The 26,579-nt window shown below is 39.2% G+C and overlaps 2 protein-coding genes across 4 annotated transcripts in view; one reads left to right on the forward strand and one right to left on the reverse strand.

The window, feature by feature from the left end:
- Positions 1 to 26,579, forward strand: part of CENPP (centromere protein P) — a 228,189-nt gene that overhangs the window by 131,702 nt on the left and 69,908 nt on the right. The gene's annotated exons all lie outside the window — the stretch shown is intronic.
- ECM2 (extracellular matrix protein 2) overlaps positions 11,505 to 26,579 on the reverse strand; it is a 42,921-nt gene continuing 27,846 nt past the window's right edge. For 2 of the 3 annotated variants that reach the window (XM_055427465.2, XM_055427462.2), the window contains exons 8-10: positions 26,229 to 26,368; positions 22,378 to 22,704; positions 11,505 to 16,238 (exon numbers count right to left, since the gene is read on the reverse strand). In XM_055427465.2, the coding sequence (XP_055283440.2) occupies positions 16,070 to 16,238; positions 22,378 to 22,704; positions 26,229 to 26,368 (636 nt within the window). In that variant the 3' untranslated portion in view covers positions 11,505 to 16,069. The remainder of the gene's footprint in view (positions 16,239 to 22,377; positions 22,705 to 26,228; positions 26,369 to 26,579) is intronic. The other variant, XM_055427463.2, reaches the window with a different exon arrangement.

Consider the following 26,579-nt stretch of genomic DNA (forward strand, 5'->3'; position numbering starts at 1 on the left):
CAGCCATCAGTTAAATAAAATATCCTTCTGTGGCCTTCACATCAGAGAGTTCCATATGCTGGACCTCCCTTTACAGAATTTTAGGCCTGTCCTTGGTGCAGCACCTGAGGTTTGGCAGGCCTCCTGTTTGGTTATAATGCTCATGTCCACATTTATTCAGTTATATTTAGTTCAAAACATTTGTCTGTTCTCTTGATGAATTGGGACATTGTAAGTTGGAAGGAAAGTTATGACCAACCTTGATAGTATATTAAAAAGCAGAGACATTACTTTGCCAACCAAAGTCCATCTAGTCAAGGCAATGGTTTTTCCCGTGGTCATGTATGGATGTGAGAGTTGGACTGTAAAGAAAGCTGATCGCCGAAGAATCGATGCTTTTGAACCGTGGTGTTGGAGAAGACTCTTGAGAGTCCCTTATACTGCAAGGAGATCCAACCAGTCCATTCTAAAGGAGATCAATCCTGGATGTTCATTGGAGGGACTGATGCTAAAGCTGAAACTGCAGTACTTTGGCCACCTCATGGGACGAGTTGACTCACTGGAAAAGACTCTGATGCTGGGAAAGGTTGGGGGCGGGAAGAGAAGGGGACAACGGAGAATGAGATGGCTGGATGGCATCACCGACTCTGTGGACATGAGTTTGAGTGAACTCCGGGAGTTGGTGATGGACAGGGAGGCCTGGCGTGCTGTGATTCATGGGGTCGCGGAGAGTCGGACACGACTGAGCGACTGAACTGAACTGAACTGAAAGGTTGAATTGGATTTTATTAATCTGAGTTCCATCAAAGCAGTGACCATAAATGGGAAGCTCCTTGGGCAGAAATCTGTGTCGTTCACAATGTTTTATTTTTTTTTTAATTTAACTGGAGGTAAAGTTTACATTCCAGAAAAATAAACATCATAATGGTACAGCTGAATTAATTTTCACAAACACCTAATCAAGAAATCCCTGCACTCCCAGACCCCTCTTCCGATCACTCTCTCTTCAGAGGAGGCCATTGCCTGACTTCAAACACTGTAGTTTCCTGAACTTTGCATGTATATGGGTCATACATTGCATTCTCTTTTGAGTCTGGATTTCTTCATCAAGTGTTATATTTTAGAGCTCCATCAAGGTCATTGTGGTTAGCAGTAGTTTGTTTATTCTCATTATAAGCATACCTTCTTGTGCTTCACTTCATTGCATTTCATAGATCTAGTGTTTTGTTTGTGTTTTTTCACAAACTGAAGGTTTGAGGCAACCCTGTGACAAGCGAGACTATTGGCCAATAGTTTCCAATAGCATTCGCTCACTTCATGTCTCTGTCATATTTTGGTAATTTTTGCAATATTGCAAACTTTTCCATTATTATTATATTTCTTATGGTGACCTATGGTCAGTTGTCTTTGCTGTTACTACACTTTACTGACGGCTCAGATGATGGTTAGCATTTTTAACAATGAAATCTTTTTAATTAGGTATATTCTTTTCTTTTAAAGACATAATGATATTGCATGGTAACACTTGGCTGGGGCTGAGTGGCAGCTTCTCATTGCAGTGGAACATGTGCTTCCCACCCTCTACCTTTGCCTCCGTGCACACAGTGCCCCTCTCCCGTGTTACTCTTCCACCCTTTCCTCACCTCAGCTCTCCTCTCAGTCATGGCGTCTGTCCCACCACCACCCTTCTAAGCTGGGTTCTGCCACCCTATCTAGAGAACTGGGAGGCACGTCATATGAGATTGTTTTTCTAAAGATATGTTGCAGCTTCTCTCCTCTTCCCACTTGTGAGCCCTGAGCTTATCTTCTTCCAACATGATGTTGTGATCTTTAGTCAGAGGCTTAGGCAAAGAAATAGGCCTTGGAGTATAATGCCAAAATGCGAGTGGTCTTTTTGGCTTATTCACCCTATTCTGCGGGCCTTGTAACTAGAGGTACAGCCCAGGACCCACAACCCCTCGCCATAGTCTTGGAGCTGCCAGGGGGAAGATCTACCTCACAACTGCATAGACAGCCCAGCATGCACAGACACACCATTCGGATAAAAAATGGGAGTTTCTTCTCCACACCTTTGCACATTGTCATTCTAAACAGATCAGTGTACTTCCTCTTCCCTAAAGTATTGTGAGGAGAATTTCTTCCATTCTTGGTTCCTATGAGGGTCCTCTGAAGGGGACCTATTTCTTTCCTACATGTCTGTTTTTTTACTGTTTGGGTTTTGCCTTATCTAAATTTGTCTCGGTCTAAATATTGGAGAATTAGTGTTACTATTTATAGTCTTTAGGAATCGTGAATAATCTGCACATTATTATCTTGTAAACAAGATAAGTTTCAAAATTAGAGAAGCATTATTCACTTTACTTCCATTTTATGAAAAGAAGCATTGTTTGCATGTATGTGTATGTGTATATTCAGTTGCTTCAGTCGTGTCTGACTCTTTGCGACCCTTTGGATTGTAGCCCACCAGGCTCCTTTGTCCATGGGATTCTCCAGGCAAGAATATTGAAGTGGGTAGCATGCCCTTCTCCAGATTGGGGTACTGGAAAGGACCTTAAAATTCATTTTATGAAAATTGAGACTCCAAAGGGTAAGGAGTAGGGCTGATTGTGGCCACATGAGACACCTTCCTGAGCTTGAGTATCACTAGAATTAATGAGTTTTATGATGTTTGTCAGCTGATAGCTTGTGTCTACACTACCCTTATGGCAGAAAGTGAAGAGGAACTCAAAAACCTCTTGATGAAAGTGAAAGAGGAGAGTGAAAAGGTTGGCTTGAAGCTCAACATTCAGAAAACAAAGATCATGGCATCTGGTCCCATCACTTCATGGGAAATAGATGGAAAAACCGTAGAAACAGTGTCAGACTTTATTTTTGGGGGCTCCAAAATCACTGCAGATGCTGATTGCAGCCATGAAATTAAAAGACACTTACTCCTTGGAAGGAAAGTTATGACCAACCTTGATAGTATATTAAAAAGCAGAGACATTACTTTGCCAACAAAGGTCAGTCTAGTCAAGGCTATGGTTTTTCCCGTGGTCATGTATGGATGTGAGAGTTGGACCGTGAAGAAAGCTGATCGCCGAAGAATTGATGCTTTTGAACTGTGGTGTTGGAGAAGACTCTTGAGAGTCCCTTGGACTGCAAGGAGATCCAACCAGTCCATTCTAAGGGAGATCGATCCTGGGTGTTCATTGGAAGGACTGATGCTAAAGGTGAAACTGCAATACTTTGGCCACCTCATGCGACAAGTTGACTCACTGGAAAAGACTTTGATGCTGGGAAAGGTTGAGGGTGGGAGGAGAAGGGGACGACCGAGAATGAGATGGCTGGATGGCATCACCGACTCTGTGGACATGAGTTTGAGTGAACTCCGGGAGTTGGTGATAGACAGGGAGGCCTGGCGTGGTGTGATTCATGGGGTCGCGGAGAGTTGGACACGACTGAGCGACTGAACTGAACTGAACTGAACTCCTCTGTTTACATTTAGTTCAGTTTAGTTCAGTTCAGTCACTCAGTCGTGTTCGACTCTTTGCAACCCCATGAACTGCAGCATGCCAGGCCTCCCTGTCCATCACCAACTCCCAGAGTTTATCCAAACTCATGTCCACTGAGTCGGTCATGCCATCAAACCGTATTGTCCTCTGTCGTCCCCTTCTCCTCCTGCCTTCAATCTTACCCAACATCAGGATCTTTTCAAATGAGTCAGCTCTTCGCATCATGTGGCCAAAACACTGAAGTTTCAGCTTCAAGATCAGTCCTTCCAATGAACACCCAGGACTGATCTCCTTTAGGATGAACTGGTTGGATCTCCTTGCAGTCCAAGGGACTCTCAAGAGTCTTCTCCAACACCACAGTTCAAAAGCATCAATTCTTCAGCTCTCAGCTTTCTTTATACTCCAACTCTCACATCCATACATGACTACTGGAAAAACCATAGCCTTAACTAGATGGACCTTTACGTTAAGTACATTTTAATGGATTGTGTAACAGTCTCTTAAAGTAGTAATCACAAGGAAGATTTTGGTCATCCATTAATTCAAAGAATGGTGTTAAACACAGTGGAAGAAAGTGAAATGGGGTGGAGGATTGTCAGGGAAGCCCTGAGGAATGTGAGAGGATGTGCCTCGTAAATACCTACTTTAAGAATGTTCTAGACCATCAAATACTAGGATGTAAATATATTATTTATGCATAACCAAGTTTGTATATATATGAATTCAGTTCAGTTGCTCAGTTGTGTCCAACTCTTTTTGACCCCATGGACTGCAGCACACCAGGCTGCCCTGTCCATCACCAACTCCCGGAGCTTGCTGAAACTCATGTCCATCGTGTTGGTAATGCCATCCAACCATCTGTCTTCTGTCGTCCCTTTCTCCTCCTGCCTTCAATCTTTCCCAGCATCAGGGTCTTCTCCAGTGAGTCAGTTCTTCGCATCAGGTGGCCAAAGTATTGGAGTTTCAGCTTCAGGATCGATCCTTCCAATTAATATTTAGGACTGATTTCCTTGGGCTAGTTGGATCTCCTTTCAGTCCAAGGAATTCTCAAGAGTCTTCTCCAACACCACATTTCAAAAGCACCAGTTCTTTGGTGCTCAACCTTCTTTATGGTCCAGCTCTCACATCCATACATGACTACTGGAAAAACCATAGCTTTCACTATATGGACCTTTGTTGGCAAAGTAATGTCTCTGCTTTTTAATATGCTGTCTAGGTTGGTCATAGCTTTTCTTCCAAGAAGCAAGCGTCTTTTAATTTCATGGCTGCAGTCACCATCTGCAGTCGTTTGGGAGCCCACAAAAATAAAGTCTCTCACTGTTTCCATTGTTTCCCCATCTGTGCCATAAAGTGATTGGACTGGATGCCATGATCTTAGTTTTCTGAATGTTGAGTTTTAAGCCAACTTTTTCACTCTCCTTTTTCACTTTCATCAAGAGGCTGTTCTTTGCTTTCTACCATAAGGGTGGTATATCTGAGGTTATTGATATTTCTCCTGGAAATCTTGATTCCTGCTTGTGTTTCATCCAGCCTGGCATTTCTCATGATGTACTCTGCATATAAGTTAAATAAGCAGGGTGACAATATATAGCCTTGACGTACCCCTTTCCCAAATTGGAACCAGTCTGTTGTTCCATGTCCTGTTCTAACTGTTGCTTCCTGACCTGCATACAGATTTCTCAGGAGGCAGGTAAGGTGGTCTGGTATTCCCATTTCTTTCAGAATTTTCCATAGTTTGTTGTGATCTACATAGTCAAAGGCTTTGGCATAGTCAATAAAGCAGAAGTAGGTGTTTTTCTGGAACTCTCTTGCTTTTTCAATGATCCAGCGGATGTTGACAATTTGATCTCTGGTTCCTCTATCTTTTCCAAGTCCAGCTTGAACATCTGGAAATTCATGGTTCACATACTGTTGAAGTCTGGCTTGGAGAGTTTTGAGCATTACTTTACTAGCATGTGAGATAAGTGCAATTGTGCGGTAGTTTGAACATTCTTTGGCCTTTCTTTGAGATTGCAATGAAAACTGACCTTTTCCCGTCCTATGGCCTCTGCTGAGTTTTCCAAATTTGCTGGCATATTGAGTTCAGCACTTTCACAGCATCATGTTTTAGGATTTGAAATAGCTCAACTGGAATTCCATCACCTCCACTAGCTTTGTTCATAGTGATACTTCCTAAGGCCCACTTGACTTCACATTCCAGGATGTCTGGCTCTAGCTGGATGATCACACCATCGTGGTTATCTGGGTCATGAAGATCTCTTTTGTACAGTTCTGTGTATTCTTGCCACCTCTTCTTAATATCATCTGCTTCTGTTACATCCATTCCATTTCTGTATATAGTAGGTATTCCAAAGACTTCTGAAAGAAGTGAATTCATGGGTTTGATATGATTTTATGGGCTGTTTTGAATGTTCACGCATCTCTCATGGTGGACTAGGCTCTGTAGTTTATAATGAATTGACTTTATACAGTAGGTCATGACTCGTGGGCAGCTTCCAGCCCACGCTGTGGTTTGTTTAGAGCATATGTTATTTTTAAAAAACAGGAAGTTTACATCAGATTTACCATATTTTAAAAGTTCAATTTGGAGAAGAATGCACTGAATTTCTGTGCCATTCCAACAAATGGGTGAGCTCTCGGCAGTGGTCTTCTTCAGATGAGTTTCTGGTCCCTGGCTCTCACCTACCATTTTTCTATACCCAGTACTGCTAAGGACTCGCTTCTACAACCTGCAAGTTGAGCTACTGCCATCATCCTGTTTAATGTTTTCCTCTAAAAATGAATTAATGCCATAAATAGTCTTTATAAATGAAATTGAGTTGGATTTATAAAAACGTGGGTATCAAATATTTTCAGATAATGCCTCATAGGTCAGTTTGCTTTCAGGAATGAGTATAAGTAATGGTTTTCTTTTAAATAAATTTTCTTCCACTTTCCTCTGAGAAGACTGAAAAGCAGTGAGTGCATCTAACTTCCAAATCTGTGTTGCTCAGGTCCACTCTTCATTAGAAGGAGCAAGGCTCCTGAGAAAAATGTCAAGTAACAGATCAGGACCAGGGAATTTGTAAGGTATGCCTGAAACATCATACCAGCAGGCACAAAAGCACACAGAGATTACTGCGGACTTGTGAACAGAACATAGAAGCTTGGGTAAAGGCATAGTTTTGAGTTCAGTTCAATTCAGTTCAGTCACTCAGTCATGTCTGACTCTTTGCGAACCTCATAGAATAAGGGTGGCAATGGATTATAACACATAAAATGCAAAATCCTTTTTATTGTAACAAGGAAAGAGGGTCAAAAGGGTCACAGCTACTTCTGTAGAGGAATGCCAACTAATGAGTACAGAAGGAACCATAGAATTAGAAAGTCACCACTGTGAAACTTTTAATGTAGTCACTGATTTAGGCAAAGAACTTCAATAGGAGCTAAAAGCCACTAAATGAAAGGTTATTGGATGGCATGATATTCACACAGACCTAACGTGTTACTTTGCAGGATATTTCTTAATTATAAGGAAATGAAGATACCACCTTAACCAAATGTCTCAGCATCACCAATAACAGGTCAGCCCAACATTTTGTGCTTCCTGATGTGATACAAAAGGAAGTACATGATATCACCTATGTGGGATTCTTGCCAAAAATATTCTGCCTAAATCTAAACAATCAGACAAATGTATATCAGGGGATATTCTACATGGTAGCTGGCTTGGTATCCCTTCAAAAAGTGAAGGAGTGAAACACATAGACTGACAGTCGCTACTCTAGATTACTAGAGACTAAAGGCACGTGAACTCTGATTAGACCTTGAGCCATTAGATCTACACCACACACAGTGATTTGGACTTTGTTGGGACAGTTGGAGAACTCTGAATATGGACAGGTTGTTGATACTGAATCAATATTAAATTTCTGGGGTTTGACAATGTGAAATAATATGATCATTGTTTCATGGTTGTGTAAGAAAATGTCCTTGTTCTTAGGAGACTCATACTGAAGCACTGGGGCAACATGTTATATCTGCAACTTACATTCAAATGGTCCAGCCCGTGTACCCCACAAATACATATATATGTGTAGATATGAATGTGGAAAGAGTGAAAAAGATAGAATGAAGGTGACAAAATATTAACTGGTGAATACAGGTGAAAATATATAGATGTTCATTGTATTCTTTCAACTTTTCTGTGGCCATTAAAAATATTGCTGTATAAATGGGAAATAAATACTAAATAGTTGTGGGAAATAAGGGAATAAGTTGTGGTAAATAAGTTGCCTTAAATTAATTTTAACTCTTTGATTTATCCTTAACTGCAGTGAAATATTTACATGTAAAATTTAAGTTGATTAAAGTCTTATTCTACATTTAGGGTGGATTTTATGAGTCTGTTGATATATACAAACTGTTTGTGTATTTTTCTGCATAAAGAGCCATCAGAGCTTAGATCATATCTTCAAAGGGTAGGTCCATTCTTCAAACAGTTTAGAACTACTGACCTAGAATAGATTTACAATTTTCAGTGCATTCTTTATTCTGAGTATCACACAGTAGTTAATATTTCAGACAGTTCATGTATAAATTTGGTAATTGTGAATGTAATTCTCAACTTATGTAAAGCAAATGAACTTTCAGCAGTTTCCAATTTATAAAAAAATTTTCTTGTATCTTACATTAAGCTGTTAGTTTAATATAAGTTTATTTGACCGCAGAGATTCTGTTACTTAGAAACACACCATGACATTCTAGTAACATGATGTATTCCTTTTCTTTTCCAAACTAATATGTGTTTAGTGCAATCACATGTTATTTTTAATACAGTCTACTTTCCCTTGTGTGGATTCACATTCTTCACATTTTGTGCAAAGGGAAAAATACGGTAGACTGTAAGGTTTTTTTAATCCATTTTCTTGTAGAAAAGGAAACATAACGTCAAAGAAGAAATAATCATGCCATTTATTCTTTAGTTGTTTAATCACTAAACTCTATTAATCTAATTAGAAATATTCACCTCTTTGCCAATAACAGTATGTGACAGACCAAATTTCAATGTGACTTATAGTTTCAACTCTTTCTGTTCAGCATGTTGAAGAAAAGACATGTGAGTAATATGTTATAATATGCCAAAGTGTTGTTTAAGACATATAGGATGAAATGTACACTAACACATAACTACACTATTTACGTTGATTATAGTTCCTCTAAAAGTCTTTCACCAGTGCTTCTGGGTCTGTTGCAGTAGGTTTAATCAGAGCTGATATTCACAAGAATAGTAAATACTTAAAACATCCCAGAACCATCTGCCCAGAGCATGCTGCACCTGGCCAAGGCCTACGCACAGACTCTTACTATATCCCTGTAGACCCACTTGTGGATTATCTCTGGTAGAAACCCATCTGCAGGACAGGTTTATTGATCAAGTAGTCTTTTCGTTTGGCTATTTTAAATACAGTTTTTCTCTCTTTTTTTTTTTTGTTTTATGTTATTGTAGTGAATCGCACTTGCAAGTCAAAATTACTTTTCTTTCCTATAATCAGGATTTTTTTTAATGTGCTTCTAATCTTCTTCCATATCTATGACAATAAATAGTTTACATTCTTTGAGTTCTGGTTTCACACTGCATTTATAACATGTTCTAAGCTGGTTTCATTCTATTCTGTGCGATGGATGTGAGCATGCAGTGACATAGCACAAAGGCCACCGAGCTCAAGAGAGCTACTGACATGGCTGCAGCGTCCCACGTGAGCCCAGCCCTCTATAGAGAGCATTATCTGACCCCTGCTCTACTGTAATAGGCCCATTCCTTTTTCCAGTATATATCACAATCTAAGGAATGATTTCCTTAAATTATTAATATCTACCATATTATCAGACTTGGCAGCCTTGAATAAGTCGCTGAACTTTCCTACCTTCTGGTTTCCCAGCACCTATCCTTGAGGGAATGGATAGTCACCTGAAATCCACCCAGTGCTCAGGACTGTTATGTACATCACCTTATTTAACCTTCACAGACGCCTTGGTAGGCAGATATTCTCCTCAGTTTCATGGGCAAGAAAACTGGAAATCAGAGTCTAAGTAACTTGACCATGTCCACAGCTAATAAGGATTCCAGTTTCAGACCCAAGATACTCATTCTTGTCTTTTCATTACAAAAGATGAACTTCATTTTTCATAGACTTCTAGAGTTTAAGGCCCCCTGGAATCATCTGGTATAGGTTAGAATTGGCCAGAAACATCTATTTTCATACGTGTGTGTGTGTGTTACTTGCTTAGTCGTGTGCAACTCTTTGCAACCCCTAAATGCTTTTAATATTTTTGAATTTTAATTTGAATTCATATTCAACTATGGACAAATAAATAATCCAGTCATTACCAATTTGTAAATACTTCTCTTTGAGGAAACTTTCTGTTTTCTAAATAAGGGAAAGAGGTGAAATAGATACCATAGAGGGTTTACCCAGTCCTTTGAGGTTTCACTTAAATAGCAGAACTTGAGTATTTTATTCTTTTATGTCAGCATCTATGAACCTAGTAATTCATGTTGTTTAAATGATGGCTTTGGAAAACATTGTCAGTGTTGCTGTTATGGAGAACAGTCAGTTGTCAAAGCACGACTTATTTTTTTATAAAATATACTCTGCCTTCTAATGTCCATGTCAGAAAATATTGATAAGAGAAATTATTCCTTACTAATTATATGACCATATATAAATCTTTATCACTTTTCCCTTAAAAATCCTTAAATTTTGCACATTTCTTTTTGTTTTGTTTAGGGGTAGTATTAATGTCAACTTTGGACAATTCGTGAGCTGATCGTTTAGACTGAGGGATCAACAATTATATTAGTACCTACTCTATACACAGAATATAGGGATTCAAGAAATGAATTGTCTCTTATTTTAAGTTTTACAATCTTTTAGGAAAACATGGTATACCTTCTACCAATCTACTGTACAACATCCTACATTGCAAATAAATAATCAATGCAGATCTAACTCATAATACCAGACCTGTCTGTCTGGAGGTTAGTGGAACAGATGCCAAGTACCGAAGGAAGGAAGCACTTGCTGAGGAGCTAGGCTTCTCGGCACAGCTTGCCTTGTGCCTTGGAAGCTCCTTGAGGTCAGATCTTATGGCTCAAGTTAGATGCAGCCATATAATAAACTTATTCCCCTTTAAGTTGAAAGTCAGTACCCATTAGGGTTCTGTTCCTGCCCTTCTCTTCATCCACCCCTCATTGTAACCTTTCCTTCGGATTCCCCTTCAGCTGAGTGCATTCCCATCCTCCTGCCTAAATTCTGTGGTGAAACCTCCAAACTTAAGCATGTTCTCACCCAAACTGTCTCTTTCTCTAAGTTTCTCAGCAGCATCACTGAGACTCAGAGTGGTTCTCCTTTTTATCTGCTTTTCTCTTCTTTGTATAACCCTTTCCTGGTAGATCACTATCCCTTTTCTTTTTTTCTTTGTATCCCTTGCATGGTAGATCACTACTTCCCTTTTCTTTTTTCTTTTCTTCTCTTCCTTTTTACAATCAGTCAGTTCATTTTTTAAAATTTATTTATTTTTATTTGGAGAATAATTGCTTTACAATTTTGAATTGGTTTCTGCCATACATCAACATAATCAGCCATAGGTATGCATATGTCCCCTCCCTTCTATCAGTTCATTTTATTTTTAATATATTCCCTATTGGACTTCCTGGTGGCTCAGTGGTAAAAAATCTGCCTATGATGCAGGAGACACAGGTTCAATCCCTGGGTCAGGAAGATCCCCTGGAGGAGTGCAAGGCAAGACATTCCAGTATTCTTGTCTGGAGAATCCCATGGACAGAGGAGCCAGGCAGGCAACAGTCCATAGGGTCACAAAGAGTTAAACACGACTAAAGCAACTTACCATGCACACATGTATATTCTCAGTTATTCATGGTTCATAATGTCCTTCTGAGATCGAGCCCCTCAGAAGATGACAAATATGGCAAGCTTGCCTTCAGACTTAATCTCCAGCAATGAGAATGTAATTTTTGTTCTTTCTTTCAAAGTCTCTGTCATACCTGTCCCTGTTTCTGCTTGTTCCTCCTGTCACCTATACTGAGTAGGCCCCTCTTATTCTGTTTCTAGATTATTAGAGAGGTGGCTCTTTTCCTTTCATTACTTTCATACACCTCTCTTCAGAGTTTTTTGGTGGTGTCCCATATTTCTCATTGCAATAAGTATGGTCTCCTCTTACGGGCCTTCGAAGCCATCCGAAGCCTCTTATTTCCTGTATGGTCTCTCCTCCACTGGTGAACCTCAACTATGCTTGGCTCGTGCCTCTTTGTTTCAGTCAGTTATTCCTTCCCCCTCAACTGAGTCAAATTTCAAGCCCCAGTTTAAGCCTAGGGATCTTTTCTCCTCCAAACTCAATGCTAGTTATTTCCTATACCATATATACCACAGACTTCTTTATTACTCCTCATCTAAATTTGTCAACTCAGGGAAACCATTTTTGCCTATAGCACACTGTGGCACCAGTAAAACTTTGGGATTTTATCCTAATTTAGCTATATACCCATCATCTGTGGCTAAATTTCCACATACCAAATCTAAAATTATCTTGAAACAAGCATTATAGTTTATTAACACTTTCCAGTGAACTTAAAGGTTCTGACTACACAGTTTGAACAGTTCCTGGAATAATCACATTCTTCTGTGTGAACGAGGTGATCATCCTTACCGCTCTTAGCAGTGTCAATGTGGACTCGAGGCACATTTCAACTCTTGTTGTGGGTGGTGTTTTCCATGTTAATACAAGAAGTCATCCCTGGGAATAGTTAACTTTAACCTCTCAAGCCCAACTCCTAAGGGATGTATGTAGAGTCACTTGACAGTAAAAGCCCAAGGAGACAGTGTTGTATCTTTTCAATCCTGTTGGCAGCACCTGCCAGATTTATGGGTGCACCTACCCACTCTCAGGTGTCCAGACTTTCCACTTTCGGGACTACATTCAGCAGATGCGTGTCAAGTCCAGGCTCAGTCACAGGAACAACAGGAAGTTGTTGTTCCCAAATGCCGTACATTCACCCTCAGGATGCTGGGGGCATCCTAACCTGCCTGCTCCATAGGGAGTCACACAGTCTGGCAGAGACAAAGATGTGATCCCAATATCTGCGTGCAGCAGCACTGCCATGTTGTACCCATCCTATAGAACATGCACTCACGCTAACTGCCTTTCAGAGTGTTTTAGGTCAGAGGTCAGCAGTCTTTGGTTGTGGCAGAGGTGCTCAGGGCTGATCCCCACTATGGTGCTGGAGCTCCAAAGGAATAGACACAGCTACTAAGCTTCCTTGTCCCAGCATACCCAGAGGTCAGCTCTGTTCAGGCAGCTGTAATCTTTGTAACTGAGAAATGTTTCTTCAGGCCAAAGCTCTCCAGTGAAGTTCTCTGAAAGTATAGGAGGAGCTGAGGAGAGGATAAAGACCAGGGACTTTGGCTGAATGTTCTTTATGACTTTTAGAACTTGATGTGTGATTTATATAGTACCTTGTCTATTGGTTTCAAGAAATAAGGGGAGCTGGGGAGGCAGATAGGAACAGTGTCAGCGAACCCTTTCTGATGGTAGCAAAGCTGTTTTGTCTGAAGGGAGTACACAGACTCTGTGTATTTCCTCTCTCAAGGACGCTTCCTCCCCAGGAGACCATGAACTCCTAATGAGCCATGCTTTAAAACCATTGATGTGTTCCAAGAATGCTATTTTGTAATTGAATCAAGTGATCTCAGAGAAGTAAAATGACTGCATAATTGTTGGAGACCAAGATGGGTACCCAGATGTCCTGATGCTTGGTGTAATTATTTCCTTATAATTCTAGGCTATAGGTTTCTTTAACCACATCATATCTTTAATGCTTTTTTAAATACCTTAATCTACAATAAGCCAACTCTCAAAATTGAAAATGCAGTTAGTATTTCCTGTACGTAATGTGCAAACGTGACACACTTAAATATTTTCAGACCATGACTGGGCCAGGATTTCCTTGGTGTACATATGTGTTAGTAATTACAGTGTATTTCTGAAGCCAAACAGAACGCCTCTGTTATACATTATATAAACATTATATATCATGAACTGTGATTGCTATATGGACATTTATCACTTTTTTAAAATGAAATTAAAGCTTCTATCCAGAGCATTATAAAGTTTCAAAGCAAACAAGTTCACTGCTACATGTATTTTATATTTTAAATTATATAATCAGTAGAAATAAAAGCATCTTCCAATTTAAGAACAAAGCTCCCATCAGTCATTCTGATTTTTCACTTTTCTAGAGATTCTTCTCCCAACAGGGTATCTCTCAGTGCACAGCAGGGTCTCAGTGTGTGCCTGGGTCTAATGTTACTCCAAGCTTTCTGGGGAATGCAGTGTCTTATTCCAACTTTTGCTATTTGCGCACTCTAGAGACCCACAATCTGGGAATACCCCTAGGCCTAGGCAGAGGGGCCTTGGGACCCCAGCATACTTTATTATATCACCACCCTGTTGTACTGATTTCATCACACTTAACTTGTTGATTTGATTGTCTGTTTGATTTCCTGCTTATTGACCCTAAAACACCACACATTCCCAGAGAGCAAAGACCTCATCTGATCTCTTCATCCCTTTCTCTCTAAAACAGCATCTGGGCCACATCTGATTAAAATCAGAATGACAAATTAATGCAAGAATGCTTCAGTATTCATCTCTGTTGTCTAGGATGCTAATTCTTTTGACTCACTTTATTTGGTTTGAATCCCCTATGACAGTAATTTTGTTTACTGTTTAAGTTGCTTTAAATCATTTACATTGATGCATTTATGTTCAAACAGCACAAGGGTTCTTGTCAGTCAGTTCAGTCGTGTCTGACTCTTTGCGACCCCATGAGTCACAGCACGCCAGGCCTCCCTGTCTATCACCAACTCCTGGAGCTGAATACCCGTATCTTCCTGTTATTTGTCTCTTTTATTCAACTTGGCCAATTTAAATTAGTAATGCTTCTACATACCCAGACTGGTTATAAATCTGAACTTTTTGTTCCATACAATTTTATTTCTCTTCTTAGCCACCTGGCTTAAGCCTTTGATGCTTGATTCTAACAGTCTGTATCATATTATTATTCTTGTTCATTTTGTGATCTCAAAAGCCTATATGTTAAAAAAGGGGGCTTAGAAATAACATTTTCTTAAATGGGATAAGTCAAACTTATACATCTTGAAAGTTGCCCAGGTAATAATCAACTTTGATTGAATATGCTGTTTACTGTCAATTTTATATGAAAAGTTGGCAATATTAAGTATACTTGCTATGCATATCACACTTCCCAAATACTTTTTATTCTTCTCTGGTTCCCGTAAGAGCTCTGTGAAGTGGGGCTGAAAGGCTCTGAGAACTGTGGGAGAACTATCAAAAGATTAAATAACTACGGTTTGAAACATTAGAGTAATCTGCCCAACGGGGCCAAGACTAGAAATTGAGTTCCTAATCTGGTGTTTTTCCAAGGTACAAAACTGAGAGTAACAAGAAAAATCAACATGGTTTCTATATGTGTCTTTTACAAATTATTTTCGAAATAAAGATAAGATATCATTATATAATGAAAATTTTAATACATATGATTTTGTTAGGATCTACTACATAATGAATACTAATAGCTTTATGTTATATTGCGTAAAAAGATACATTTGAGCAAATTAGGACAAGACAAGATGTGTTAACAATGACCAGAGGGGCAAATTTTTTTAAATGTATGCATTAGGTTTATATTTACAAGGTTTAGTCAAGGGTAGTTAACTTATATTTTAAGCAAACTCCACTGCTTTCCATAAATCTTTTGATCTTGAGCAAATAATGATGAGAGTGATCTTAAAATACGGTTAAACTTTTTAGACTTACAGAGCAATTACAAAAATCATACAGAATTCACATATACCCTTCTCCCAGCTTTCCCTAATGTTAATAAGCACATACTTAACCATAGTATAATTCTCAAGACCAGGAAATTAACTTTATGGTAATTATATTTTAATTCTATTCATGTAATTAATAGAAGGAACTAAAGCTAAGCCAATGATTAAGTTTATTTATATCAATAATTGTATAATAGGGTCTTAATTACTTATAGAAAATTAATAAATTTTTGCTTTAACAGTATAATAAACAGAACATTAGTTCATAAATTCTACCTATTATTTTTTCCAGCCATCCACTTCTTGGTCTTGAACCATAACATACATACTTTTTAAAAAAACTTAGGGAGTTCTTAGCTAATAGAAATTCTGGGGTCTGTTGTAAAGGGCATATTTAGTTTCAGATTCTCTCAGTCTACTTCAGCAGCACACAACATCCTATTCTTATGAGAAAAGTTTGCAATAAGATGGCTTCTTTCTAGAGTGTGAAACTGAAAGCTTCACTAAAAGCTTCACTTTTAGTTTAAAAGACTAAACCTTGTAGATATGTGTTTGGTTGTCCTGTGCATTGGTGAATCAGGTTGACTAGCATAATGACATTTTAATATGACATTATATCTCTTATTGAGGAAAATGCTACTAAAACAGATATATAATTTACAAGTGACAAAGAAAAATTTGGAATTACTTGATATTTTGTGGTTTAAGAACAATACTTGAATATGATCTTATGCATGAAAATGCATAGGATGATATTTCTCTTGTTTTAATGTAGTTGTTTTCAAGATGAAGATGTTCCAGGGTTGAATCATCATCTTCTTCAGCATTGCAAATTTGTTCTGGAAGAATATTCCTGAGGAAAAATAGACATGCAGGTCATAAAGGACTGAAGTAATATTCCACCTTTATGATTTAGGAGTTAAAATAAAATTAGATCCTTGTCTTATATACCAGAAAAAATTCCAAATATGTCAAGATCTACATATGAAAAAATGAAGTCATAGAAGTGACAGAATAAAGCATGGTTATACCCCAGGAGGGAGGGAGAAATCTTCCTGTGTGTGACTCAAAAACCAGAAGCACTAGAAGAAAAGATTAAAAAACTGGCTACAGTTTTTTGGGGTTTTTTTTAATGCAAAGTTAAAAGACAAGTCGCAAACTGGGAGAAAGTGTTTGCAACTTAAATAAAGGGCTAATATACAAAGAGCCAAAAAACTGGGAGGCAAGGGAAATCAGAGGAAAAAAAAAAGTTACCTGGTAACCAGTTTACAGAAGAGAAAATGAAATGACATGTGAACATAAAAGCATGCTTAATTTCATTTATGATAAGAAAAATTAAATTGAAATGATAGTGGCATGCCACTCTAACTTATCAGATTTTTCCACCTCCCCAGAGAACAAATCAAAGCTCATTCACATGTCCTGATGATAAAGTTGTATAGGGTCAAGCATCACTGAAGGGAATTCAAAACTGTTCAGCCCCATAGAAAGGAATTTGGCAGTATATAGCAAAATTACATTTTCATTTTATTCCTTTCACTCAGCAATTCCATTTCTAGGGATTTATCCCAAAGTTAGATTGGAAAGTACAAAATTATATTTGAACAGAGTTACTTATACGCACAATTGCACTCATCTCACAAGCTAGTAAAATAATGCTCAAAATTCTCCAAGCCAGGCTTCAGCAATACGTGAACCATGAACTTCCAGATGTTCAAGCTGGTTTTAGAAAAGGCAGAGGAACCAGAGATCAAACTGCTAACATCCGCTGGATCATGGAAAAAGCAAGAGAGTTCCAGAAAAACATCTATTTCTGCTTTATTGACTATGCCAAAGCCATTGACTGTGTGGATCACCACAAACTGTGGAAAATTCTGAAAGAGATGGGAATACCAGACCACCTAATCTGCCTCTTGAGAAATCTGTATGCAGGTCAGGAAGCAACAGTTAGAACTGGACGTGGAACAACAGACTGGTTCCAAATAGGGAAAGGAGTACGTCAAGGCTGTATGTTGTTACCCTGCTTATTTAACTTATATACAGAGTACATCATGAAAAACGCTGGTCTGGAGGAAGCACAAGCTGGAATCAAGATTGTTGGGAGAAATACCAATAACCTCAGAGATGCAGATGACACCACCCTTATGGCAGAAAGTGAAAAAGAACTAAAGAGCCTCTTGATGAAAGGGAAAGAGGAGAGTGAAAAGGTTGGCTTAAAGCTCAACATTCAGAAAACTAAGGTCATGGCATCCGGTCCCATCACTTCATGGAAAATAGATGGGGAAACAGTGGCTGACTTTATTTTTGGGGGGCTCCAAAATCACTGCAGATGGTGACTGCAGCCATGAAATTAAAAGATGCTTACTCCTTCTAAGGAAAGTTATGACCAACCTAGATGCATGGGGTCACAAAGAGTCGGACACGACTGAGCGACTGAACTAAACTGAACTGAGACAGCATATTAAAAAACAGAGACATTACTTTGCTGACAAAGGTCCATCTAGTCAAGGCTATGGTTTTTCCAGTGGTCATGTATGGATGTGAGAGTTGGACTATAAAGAAAGAAGAGCGCCAAAGAATTGATGCTTTTGAACTGTGGTGTTGGAGAAGACTCTTGAGAGTCCCTTGGACTGCAAGGAGATCCAACCAGTCCATCCTAAAGGAGATCAGTCCTGGGTGTTCATTGGAGGGTCTGACGTTGGCATCACCACCTCAATGGATATGAGTTTGGGTGGGCTCTGGGAGTTGGTGTTGGACAGGGAGGCTTGGCGTGCTGCAGTTCATGGGGTTGCAAAGAGTCGGACACAACAGAGCAACTGAACTGAACTAAACATGTTGTGGCATTATTTATAGTAGAAAGAAGTGGAAACAATCAAATGTCTCTCAGTAACATTCTGAAAGAGATGGGAATCCCAGACCATCTGACCTGCCTCTTGAGAAACCTGTATGCAGGTCAGGAAGCAACAGTTAGAACTGGACATGGAACAACAGACTGGTTCCAAATAGGAAAAGGTGTACGTCAAGGTTGTATATTGTCACCTTGCTTATTTAACTTATATGCAGAGTACATCATAAGGAACGCTGGGCTGGAAGAAGCACAAGCTGGAATCAGGATTGCTGGGAGAAATATCAATAACCTCAGATATGCAGATGACACTACCCTTATGGCAGAAAGTGAAGAGGAACTCAAAAGCCTCCTGATGAAAGTGAAAGAGGAGAGTGAAAAGGTTGGCTTGAAGCTCAACATTCAGAAAACAAAGATCATGGCATCTGGTCCCATCACTTCATGGGAAATAGATGTAAAAACAGTGGAAACAGTGTCAGACTTTGTTTTTTTGGGCTCCAAAATCACTGCAGATGCTGATTGCAGCCATGAAATTAAAAGACGCTTGCTCCTTGGAAGGAAAGTTATGACCAACCTTGATAGTATATTAAAAAGCAGAGACATTACTTTGCCAACCAAGGTCCGTCTAGTCAAGGCAATGGTTTTTCCCGTGGTCATGTATGGATGTGAGAGTTGGACTGTGAAGAAGGCTGATCGCCGAAGAATCGATGCTTTTGAACTGTGGTGTTGGAGAAGACTCTTGAGAGTCCCTTATACTGCAAGGAGATCCAACCAGTCCATTCTAAAGGAGATCAATCCTGGATGTTCATTGGAGGGACTGATGCTAAAGCTGAAACTGCAATACTTTGGCCACCTCATGCGTCGAGTTGACTCACTGGAAAAGACTCTGATGCTGGGAAAGGTTGGGGGCGGGAAGAGAAGGGGACGACGGAGAATGAGATGGCTGGATGGCATCACCGATTCTGTGGACATGAGTTTGAGTGTACTCCGAGAGTTGGTGATGGACAGGGAGGCCTGGCGTGGTGTGATTCATGGGGTCGCGGAGAGTCGGACACGACTGAGCGACTGAACTGAACTGAACTGAAGAAACTGGTGAATAAAGTCCCCACATAATAGTACTATTCAGTTGTTAAAAGGAAAGAGGAAATTTTCTACATACTGATATGGAGTGATATTCAGGATATACTGATTAATTTTTAAAAGTAAAGACTAGAAAAAAGAGAAAAGAATAATACTTATTATTCTTATTCACAGATGAATAATACTTCTGTGTGATAATTTATATAATAATTCTGAGGGGGTATGGAATATGAATGTATGGGGGATATGGAATATGCTTACAGTTTCAAAAATAACACTGGAATCATCAACAGGAAATTAACTTTAAAATTTAATCAAAGGAGAAGGATGGAATACAGTATAAGGGACAGGCATAGAAAAATATTATATAGAAAGTAGCAATTCCTAAAAAATTTTGAACTGTAGCGTTGGAGAGGGCTCTTGAGAGTCCCTGGGACTGCAAGGAGATCAAACCAGTCAGTCTTAAAGGAAATCAGTCCTGAATATTCATAGGAAGGACTGATGCTGAAGCTGAAGCTCCAAGACTTTGGCCACCTGATGTGAAGAACTGACTCATTAGAAAAGACCCTGATGCTGGGAAAGATTGAAGGCAGGAGGAGAAGGGGACGACAGAGAGTGAGATGGTTGGATGGCATCACTGACTTGATGGACATCAGTTTGAGCAAGCTCCGGGAGTTGGTCATGAACAGGGAAGCCTGGGTGTGCTGCAATCCATGGGGTCACAAAGGGTTGGACACGACTGAGTGACTGAACTTTAAGCAAACTAAAGACCTATCTGAATATTAAATTGTTGACATACTGTTACAGAGAAAACTACTGTGCTTAAGCTATACATCCTCCATGGAACATATTCAAAGGACAAATAGAACTACCAAAAACATAATAAACTTAATTAAATACTTTTGCTGTTAGTTGTAATAATGGTATGCATTTGTTACCTTACAAAATAGATTTATATATTGTAAGGTAATAAATGTAAGTTATTGTTGGCAACATAGATTTTCAGTTTATGATAAGTCTACATCAGAAGGATTTCTCTATAATGGTAATTTTTTTTTTCTTTTGCTTTTTTTTTTCAATTGGAGGATAATTGCTTTACAATATTGTATTGGCCTCCACCATATACATCAGCCTATAATGGTAAATTTGATTTGGGAATATCAGTATGAACTGTTTTTGTTCTTGTGGTTTTTTTTTAAACAAAAATGCATATTTCTGGCAGTCCGCTGAAAAGCCTTGAGACTAAAAATACATTTGAAAGAAAGATGCCTGGTGCCTAGATTGGGGCCTCTGAACACTATTCCCCAGCGAGAGGAGCTAGGGCTCTTTGGAAGAAGGCTGGCATTGGTCTTTAGTGGGGAATGTAAAAGTGAGCCATCCAACATCTATGGAGGCCTGTCCAAGGACTCAGGAGCCAGCTCAAAGGGCTCCATCAGCTGAAGATGAGACAGTTAAGAACAGTAATTGCTACTGATGGAAACAATATATAAAGCCGTAAGTTCGTATTGATTCTCCAGAGAAAGAGAGAAGGCCAGAAACAAAGTAATAAGCAAAAATATTTAGGCACCAACTTCTTTTTTTTTCCTGAGACAGCCACTATTAAATTTTTAAAATCTTTAATAGTCTTCTTCATCCATGGTTAATGTATATGTATAATTTTTTACAATTTTATAAAGATAAGATTGACATAACATTGTATTAGTGTCAAGTGTACAACATAATGATTAGATGTGTGTGTGTGCATGTGTGTATGTGTATGGTTGAAATGATCATCACCATAAGTTAATATGCATCACCTCACATAGGTACAAATTTGTAACCAACTTCTTACCATGATGGGCAATTTAAAGGAAAGAACAGAGCATTTATCTTACCTTTCAGAGTAAGGAACTTGCCCTTGCTGATAAGAAAATATTATTTACAGAGGAATGTGCTTAGTCACTCAGTCATGTCTGACTCTTTGCAACCCCATGGATTGTAGCCCATCAGGCTCCTTTGTCCATGGGATTTTCCCAGCAAAAATACTGGAGTGGGTTGCCATTCCCTTCTCCATGTTACAGAGGAATTCCATTTAACAAATGTGGAAAGAATGACAAAAATAGAAATTCACCATTTTATTACCCCTAAGGAAATAACAGATGCAAGCAAGAGTCATCATGCTCTTGTTAAAAAAAAAAAACATTGGTTCAGTGGTGGAGGAGAAAGGTTATGATGGAGATATCACACCATTGCCACCTATATCCCACCAGAAGTGGGATATTTTATGCCTCCTGATGAAACACAATAAGAACCATATGGCACAACCTAGGAATTATCTTAGCCAAAAAAATTACACTCTGAATATTTTAAAAGCCTTCCCCATCCCCACCACTTCCCCTAAAACTTGACTCTTTATTTTTTAGAAGTTTGTGTTTGGAATTTTAGAGAAAGGTAAAAGAATAAAGAGTATAATCTTCAAAGACAGGACCACAGAGCTCAAGGATCTGTCACCTTCATTGGCTGCACTAAGAAAGTATCCCAGGTTAATCTTGAGACATTCATACTTTTTAGGAAAAGGGGATGAGTCAGTCAGCAAACAGAACACACACAGAAAAATATGTCCTCAGAAGTGAAGAAACTGAGTTTTAACAAATGTTTTCAGAATTTTGTTTTCAGAAAAATCTAGATAGAAGCAAGCAATTTTAATGTTAGCATACACTTAGGTTTTGTGCTCTACAGATCAGTGTGTTTGAAATCACATATAGAGGTAGGAACAGCACCATAATCTGCAGCCTTGAAGTCTCACTTGAAAGTGTCTCTAAGATTCTAGGTATTATGTAATCATAGTCTAATTTTTTAAAAATTTACGTGGAAGTTTGCAAACATAGAAAAGTAGAAAAAAAACTATTATGAATCCTTATATACTTATTATCATCCAACTTCAACAATCATTAACATTTGCCAGTGTTGTTTGATGCAACCTCTTGTCACTTTTTCTTTTTAACTCCAGACATTATTTCATGGTCATTTAATCATGTTTTGTCACCCATGACAATTTAAATGGATACTTGAGAAAGTCAAAATTTACCGTATCTTGTTGTTGTTCAGTCTCAGGAAATGTAGTGCTTTCATTTCTTGTACCCCAGGTGGTATAGATTTTAATTCATTATGATCCAGAAACAGCTCTCGCAGAGAATGGTAAGCTCCATAGAAGGAGACTCGGTCTATGCCATCATCCACAAGCTTATTAAATGACAGGTACAGGTATTCCAGACCTGGTTCCATGTGACCAAACACATAGCCAGGGATGCGTTCGATCTGGTTCCCGATGAGTACGAGATGCAGCAGCGACTTGGGTAGATAGGAGGGGACATGGTAGAGCTTGTTGTAGGAGAGGTCTATCGATTCTAGATTTCTAGAAGAGAGTAAACAATGTGGGTGCATCAGGGCAGTGATTGTTAGCTCAAAGTTTTGACAAGTCAGTCAGAATGCTTGTCCGCTTTCGTGCCAGTACTCAGTGCTTAGTAATGATTCCAAGTGCAAATGTGGCTATATGGTGGTCTAGCTGCAAGGTTGGTGCTCTTACCTGGGTAACAGCTGCTTGAGTTCCTGTCTTATGGAGGAGCACCAAAGTTGAGAGAGAAGAAGCTCATATCCTAGGGGTAATGCTGAGACCCAAAGAAGGCCCACAAATATCTCTGAGGCATAACTTATATTGGAAATAAGGTCCAAAGTTCTAGCTGACATCAAAACCCTATCCCTACAATCATCTTTGGTTCCAGCAAGGAAGTAACAGTAAGAGGTTTGTGCATTCTTCCTCCACATTTGATCTGATAACTTGGGATCTGGGACTTGGGGTAAGAATGAGGGATCTAGAAAAAGTTGATAACCATTCAGAAGATCTGGAAAATATGGTGAACTCCCTGGCTTTTTTCAGGAGCCTCACCTGCAGCTTCTGCCCACTGCATAAAGATTTTTCACTTGCTGAAGACTCAGTTGCCCTGCACTGCCACATCCTGCTAAACCTAAAGGGCCCTCAAGGTCTCTCTTCATCTCTGGCCTACTTCTGAAACATGCCTATCCCCACGATGCTACTCAATTCCCTCATTCCCTCACAACATGACTTCAGATCTGCTCTGATGGCACCTGCTGCCCAGTCCTGACCATGCTTCCCTGTGTAGCTAATCATCTCCCTCCTGACAGGCAAGGCCTCGACACTTTGCACTTCCCTGAGAGCTACAGCCTGGGACCATTGATTCCTCTCCAGGAAAGGGGGCTCTGTTTTTTGCTTCCTCTATCAGATCATGCATTCTTCAGTCTCTTTGTAAGACCTGAGATAGAGAAATAGTATCAAGGAATGAAGACAGTGTGGTACAGAATCTAATGGTGAGGGAGGAGAAAAAGGGAGAAGGGCAGCTTCCCTCCTTACTGTATGGTTGTTATTGTTGTCTCTAAGTCATCGCTGACTCTTTGTGATTCCATGGACAGCAGCACACCAGGCTTCCCTGTCCTTCACAATCTCCCAGAGTTGGCTCAGACTCATGTTCACTGAGTCAGTGTTGCCATCCAGCCATCTTATTCTCTGTCGTCCCCTTCTCCTCTTTCCTTCAGTCTTTCCTAGCATCAGGGTCTTTTTTTTTTTTTTTTCAGGGTCTTTTCCAATAAGTTGGCTCTTCACATCAAGTGGCCAAAGTATTAGAGCTTCAGCTTCAGCATCAGTCCTTCCAATGAATGTTCAGGGTTGATTTTCTTTAGGATTGACTGGTTTGATCTCCCTGCTGTCCAAGGGACTCTCAGAAGTCTTCTCTAGTACCATAATTTAAAGCATAAATTCTTTGGAGCTCAGCCTTCTTTATGGTCCAACTCTCACATCCATACATGACTACAGGAAAAACCATAGCTTTGACTATACAAATGTTTGCTGACAAAGTATTGTCTCTGCTTTTTAGTACGCTGTCTCAGTTTCTCATAGCTTTCCTTTCAAGAAGTGTCTTTTAATTTTCTGGCTTCAGTCACAGTCTGCAATAATTTTGGAGCCCAAGAAAATAAAATATGTCATTGTTTCCACTTTTTCCCCTTCTATGTGTCATGAAGTGATGGGACTAGATGCCATGATCTTGGTTTTTCAATTAGAGTTTTAAGCCAGCTTTTTCACTCTGCTCTTTCACCTTCATCAAGAGGCTGTTTAGTTCCTCTTCGCTTTCTGCCACTAGAGTTATATCATCTGCGTATCTGAGGTTGTTATTTCTCCCAGCAATCTTGATTCCAGCTTGTGCTTCATCCAGCCTGACTTTTCACATGATGTACTCTGCATATAAGTTAAATAAGCAGGATGACAGTATACAGCCTTGACGTACTCTTTCCCGATTTGGAACCAGTCAGTTGTTGCATGTCCAGTTCTAACTGTTGCTTCTTGACCTGCATCCAGGTTTCTCAGGAGGCAGATAAGGTGGTCTGGTATTCCCATCTCTTTAAGAATTTTTCACAGTTTGTTGTGATCCACACTGCCAAAGGCTTTAGTGTAGTCAATGAAGCAGAAGTAGATGGGGTTTTTGGAATTCCTTTGATTTTTCTATGATCCAACGGATATTGTCAATTTGAACTCTGGTTACTCTTCCTTTTCTAAATCTAGCTTGTACATCTAGAAGTTCTCAGTTCACATACCGTTGAAGCCTAGCTTGAAAGATTTTGAGCATTACCTTGCTAGCATGTGAAATGAGCAAATTGTTTGATAGTTTGAACGTTCTTTGGTATTGGAATGAAAGCTGACCTTTTCCAATCCTGTGGCCACTGCTGAGTTTTCCAAATTTGGTGGCGTATTGAGTGCAGCACTTTAACAGCACTCTCTTTTAGGATTTGAAATAGCTCAGCTGGGATTCCATCACATCCACTAAAGCCCACTTTATATCACACTCCACGATATCTAGCTACAGGTGAGTCACCACACCATCATGGTTATCTGAATCATTAAGACTTTTTTTGTACAGTTGTATATATTCTTGGCACCTCTTCTAATCTCTTCTGCTTCTGTTAGGTCCTTGCTGTTTCTGTCATTTATTGTGCCCATCTTTGCTTCAAATGTTCCCTTGGTATCTCCAGTTTTCTTGAAGAGATCTCTAGTCTTTCCCATTCTGTTGTTTTCCTCTGTTTCTTTGCATTGTTCACTTAAGAAGACTTTCCTATCTCTCCTTTCTATTCTCTGGGACTCTGCATTCAATTGGGTGTATCTTTCCTTTTCTCCTTTGCCTTTTGCTTCTCTTCTCAGCCATTTGTAAGTCCTTTTCAGACAACCACTTTGCTTTCTTGCATTTCTTTTGGGGGGCATGGTTTTGGTCAACACCTCCTGTGCAGTGTTACAAACCTCTGTCCATAGTTCCTCAAGTACTCTATCAGATCTGAGCCCTTGAATCTATTTGTCACCTCCACTGTATAGTCATAAGGGATTTAATTTAGGTCATACCCAAATGGCTTAGTGGTTTTCCCTATTTTCTTCAATTTAAGACTGAATTTTGCAATAAGGAACTGATGATCTGAGCCATAGTCAGCTCCAGGTCTTGTTTTTGCTGACTGTATAGAGCTTCTCCATTTTCAGCTGCAAAGACTATAATCCTCTCTGTGGGTAGAGGATTATCAAACTTAAAGTTCATGACTTTAAGCCTGTGAGGTCAAAAGACCAGCACAGTGATCAGACCTTAGGTCATGCTGCTTGGGCTTGGCACTTGTACATTGTAGGTTATCCACAGCAGCAGTGACCATAGCTATTCTAACGTCAGTTATATCGTGAACAATTTGAACTCTTTGCAAATAGCCAAGTTTTTGGTAGGGGGAGGTTTACTAAGAATGCTGTCATCTTCCTCACTCACCCATTTTCATACCCTGTTTAGTAATGGCAAAGGAAAAGAATTCATCTATGAAAATCAAATTGTAGCATGTACTTACTCTTGATTTATCCAGGCTAAAGGAGCAATTCGATTTTCTTCAATTTTATTATAACGTAATCCAATGACATTGATCTTTCTGGTATGATTAAAAGAAATTTCAGTTATTTCTTCAATTTGGTTATTTTCTAGGTATAATTCCTATAATTAAAAGAAAAGACTTATTTTTCTTCATATCACTTGATATGATAAATATATTCAATTTCACAGAATTAAAATATATTCAGTTTCACAGAATTAAAATCATGTTATAAACTATTCTCATTACTGTTAGTTAATGAAAAAGTCTTGCAGACCTTGCAAATGAGTTAATGTTTTACACTGTCAGATTTTCTAGCTAGCAAAATGAAGT

The sequence above is a fragment of the Moschus berezovskii genome, chromosome 7 (genome assembly GCF_049115385.1).
Source record: "Moschus berezovskii isolate FMDL1 chromosome 7, NW_MosBer_1.0, whole genome shotgun sequence".
NCBI lineage: Eukaryota > Metazoa > Chordata > Mammalia > Artiodactyla > Moschidae > Moschus > Moschus berezovskii.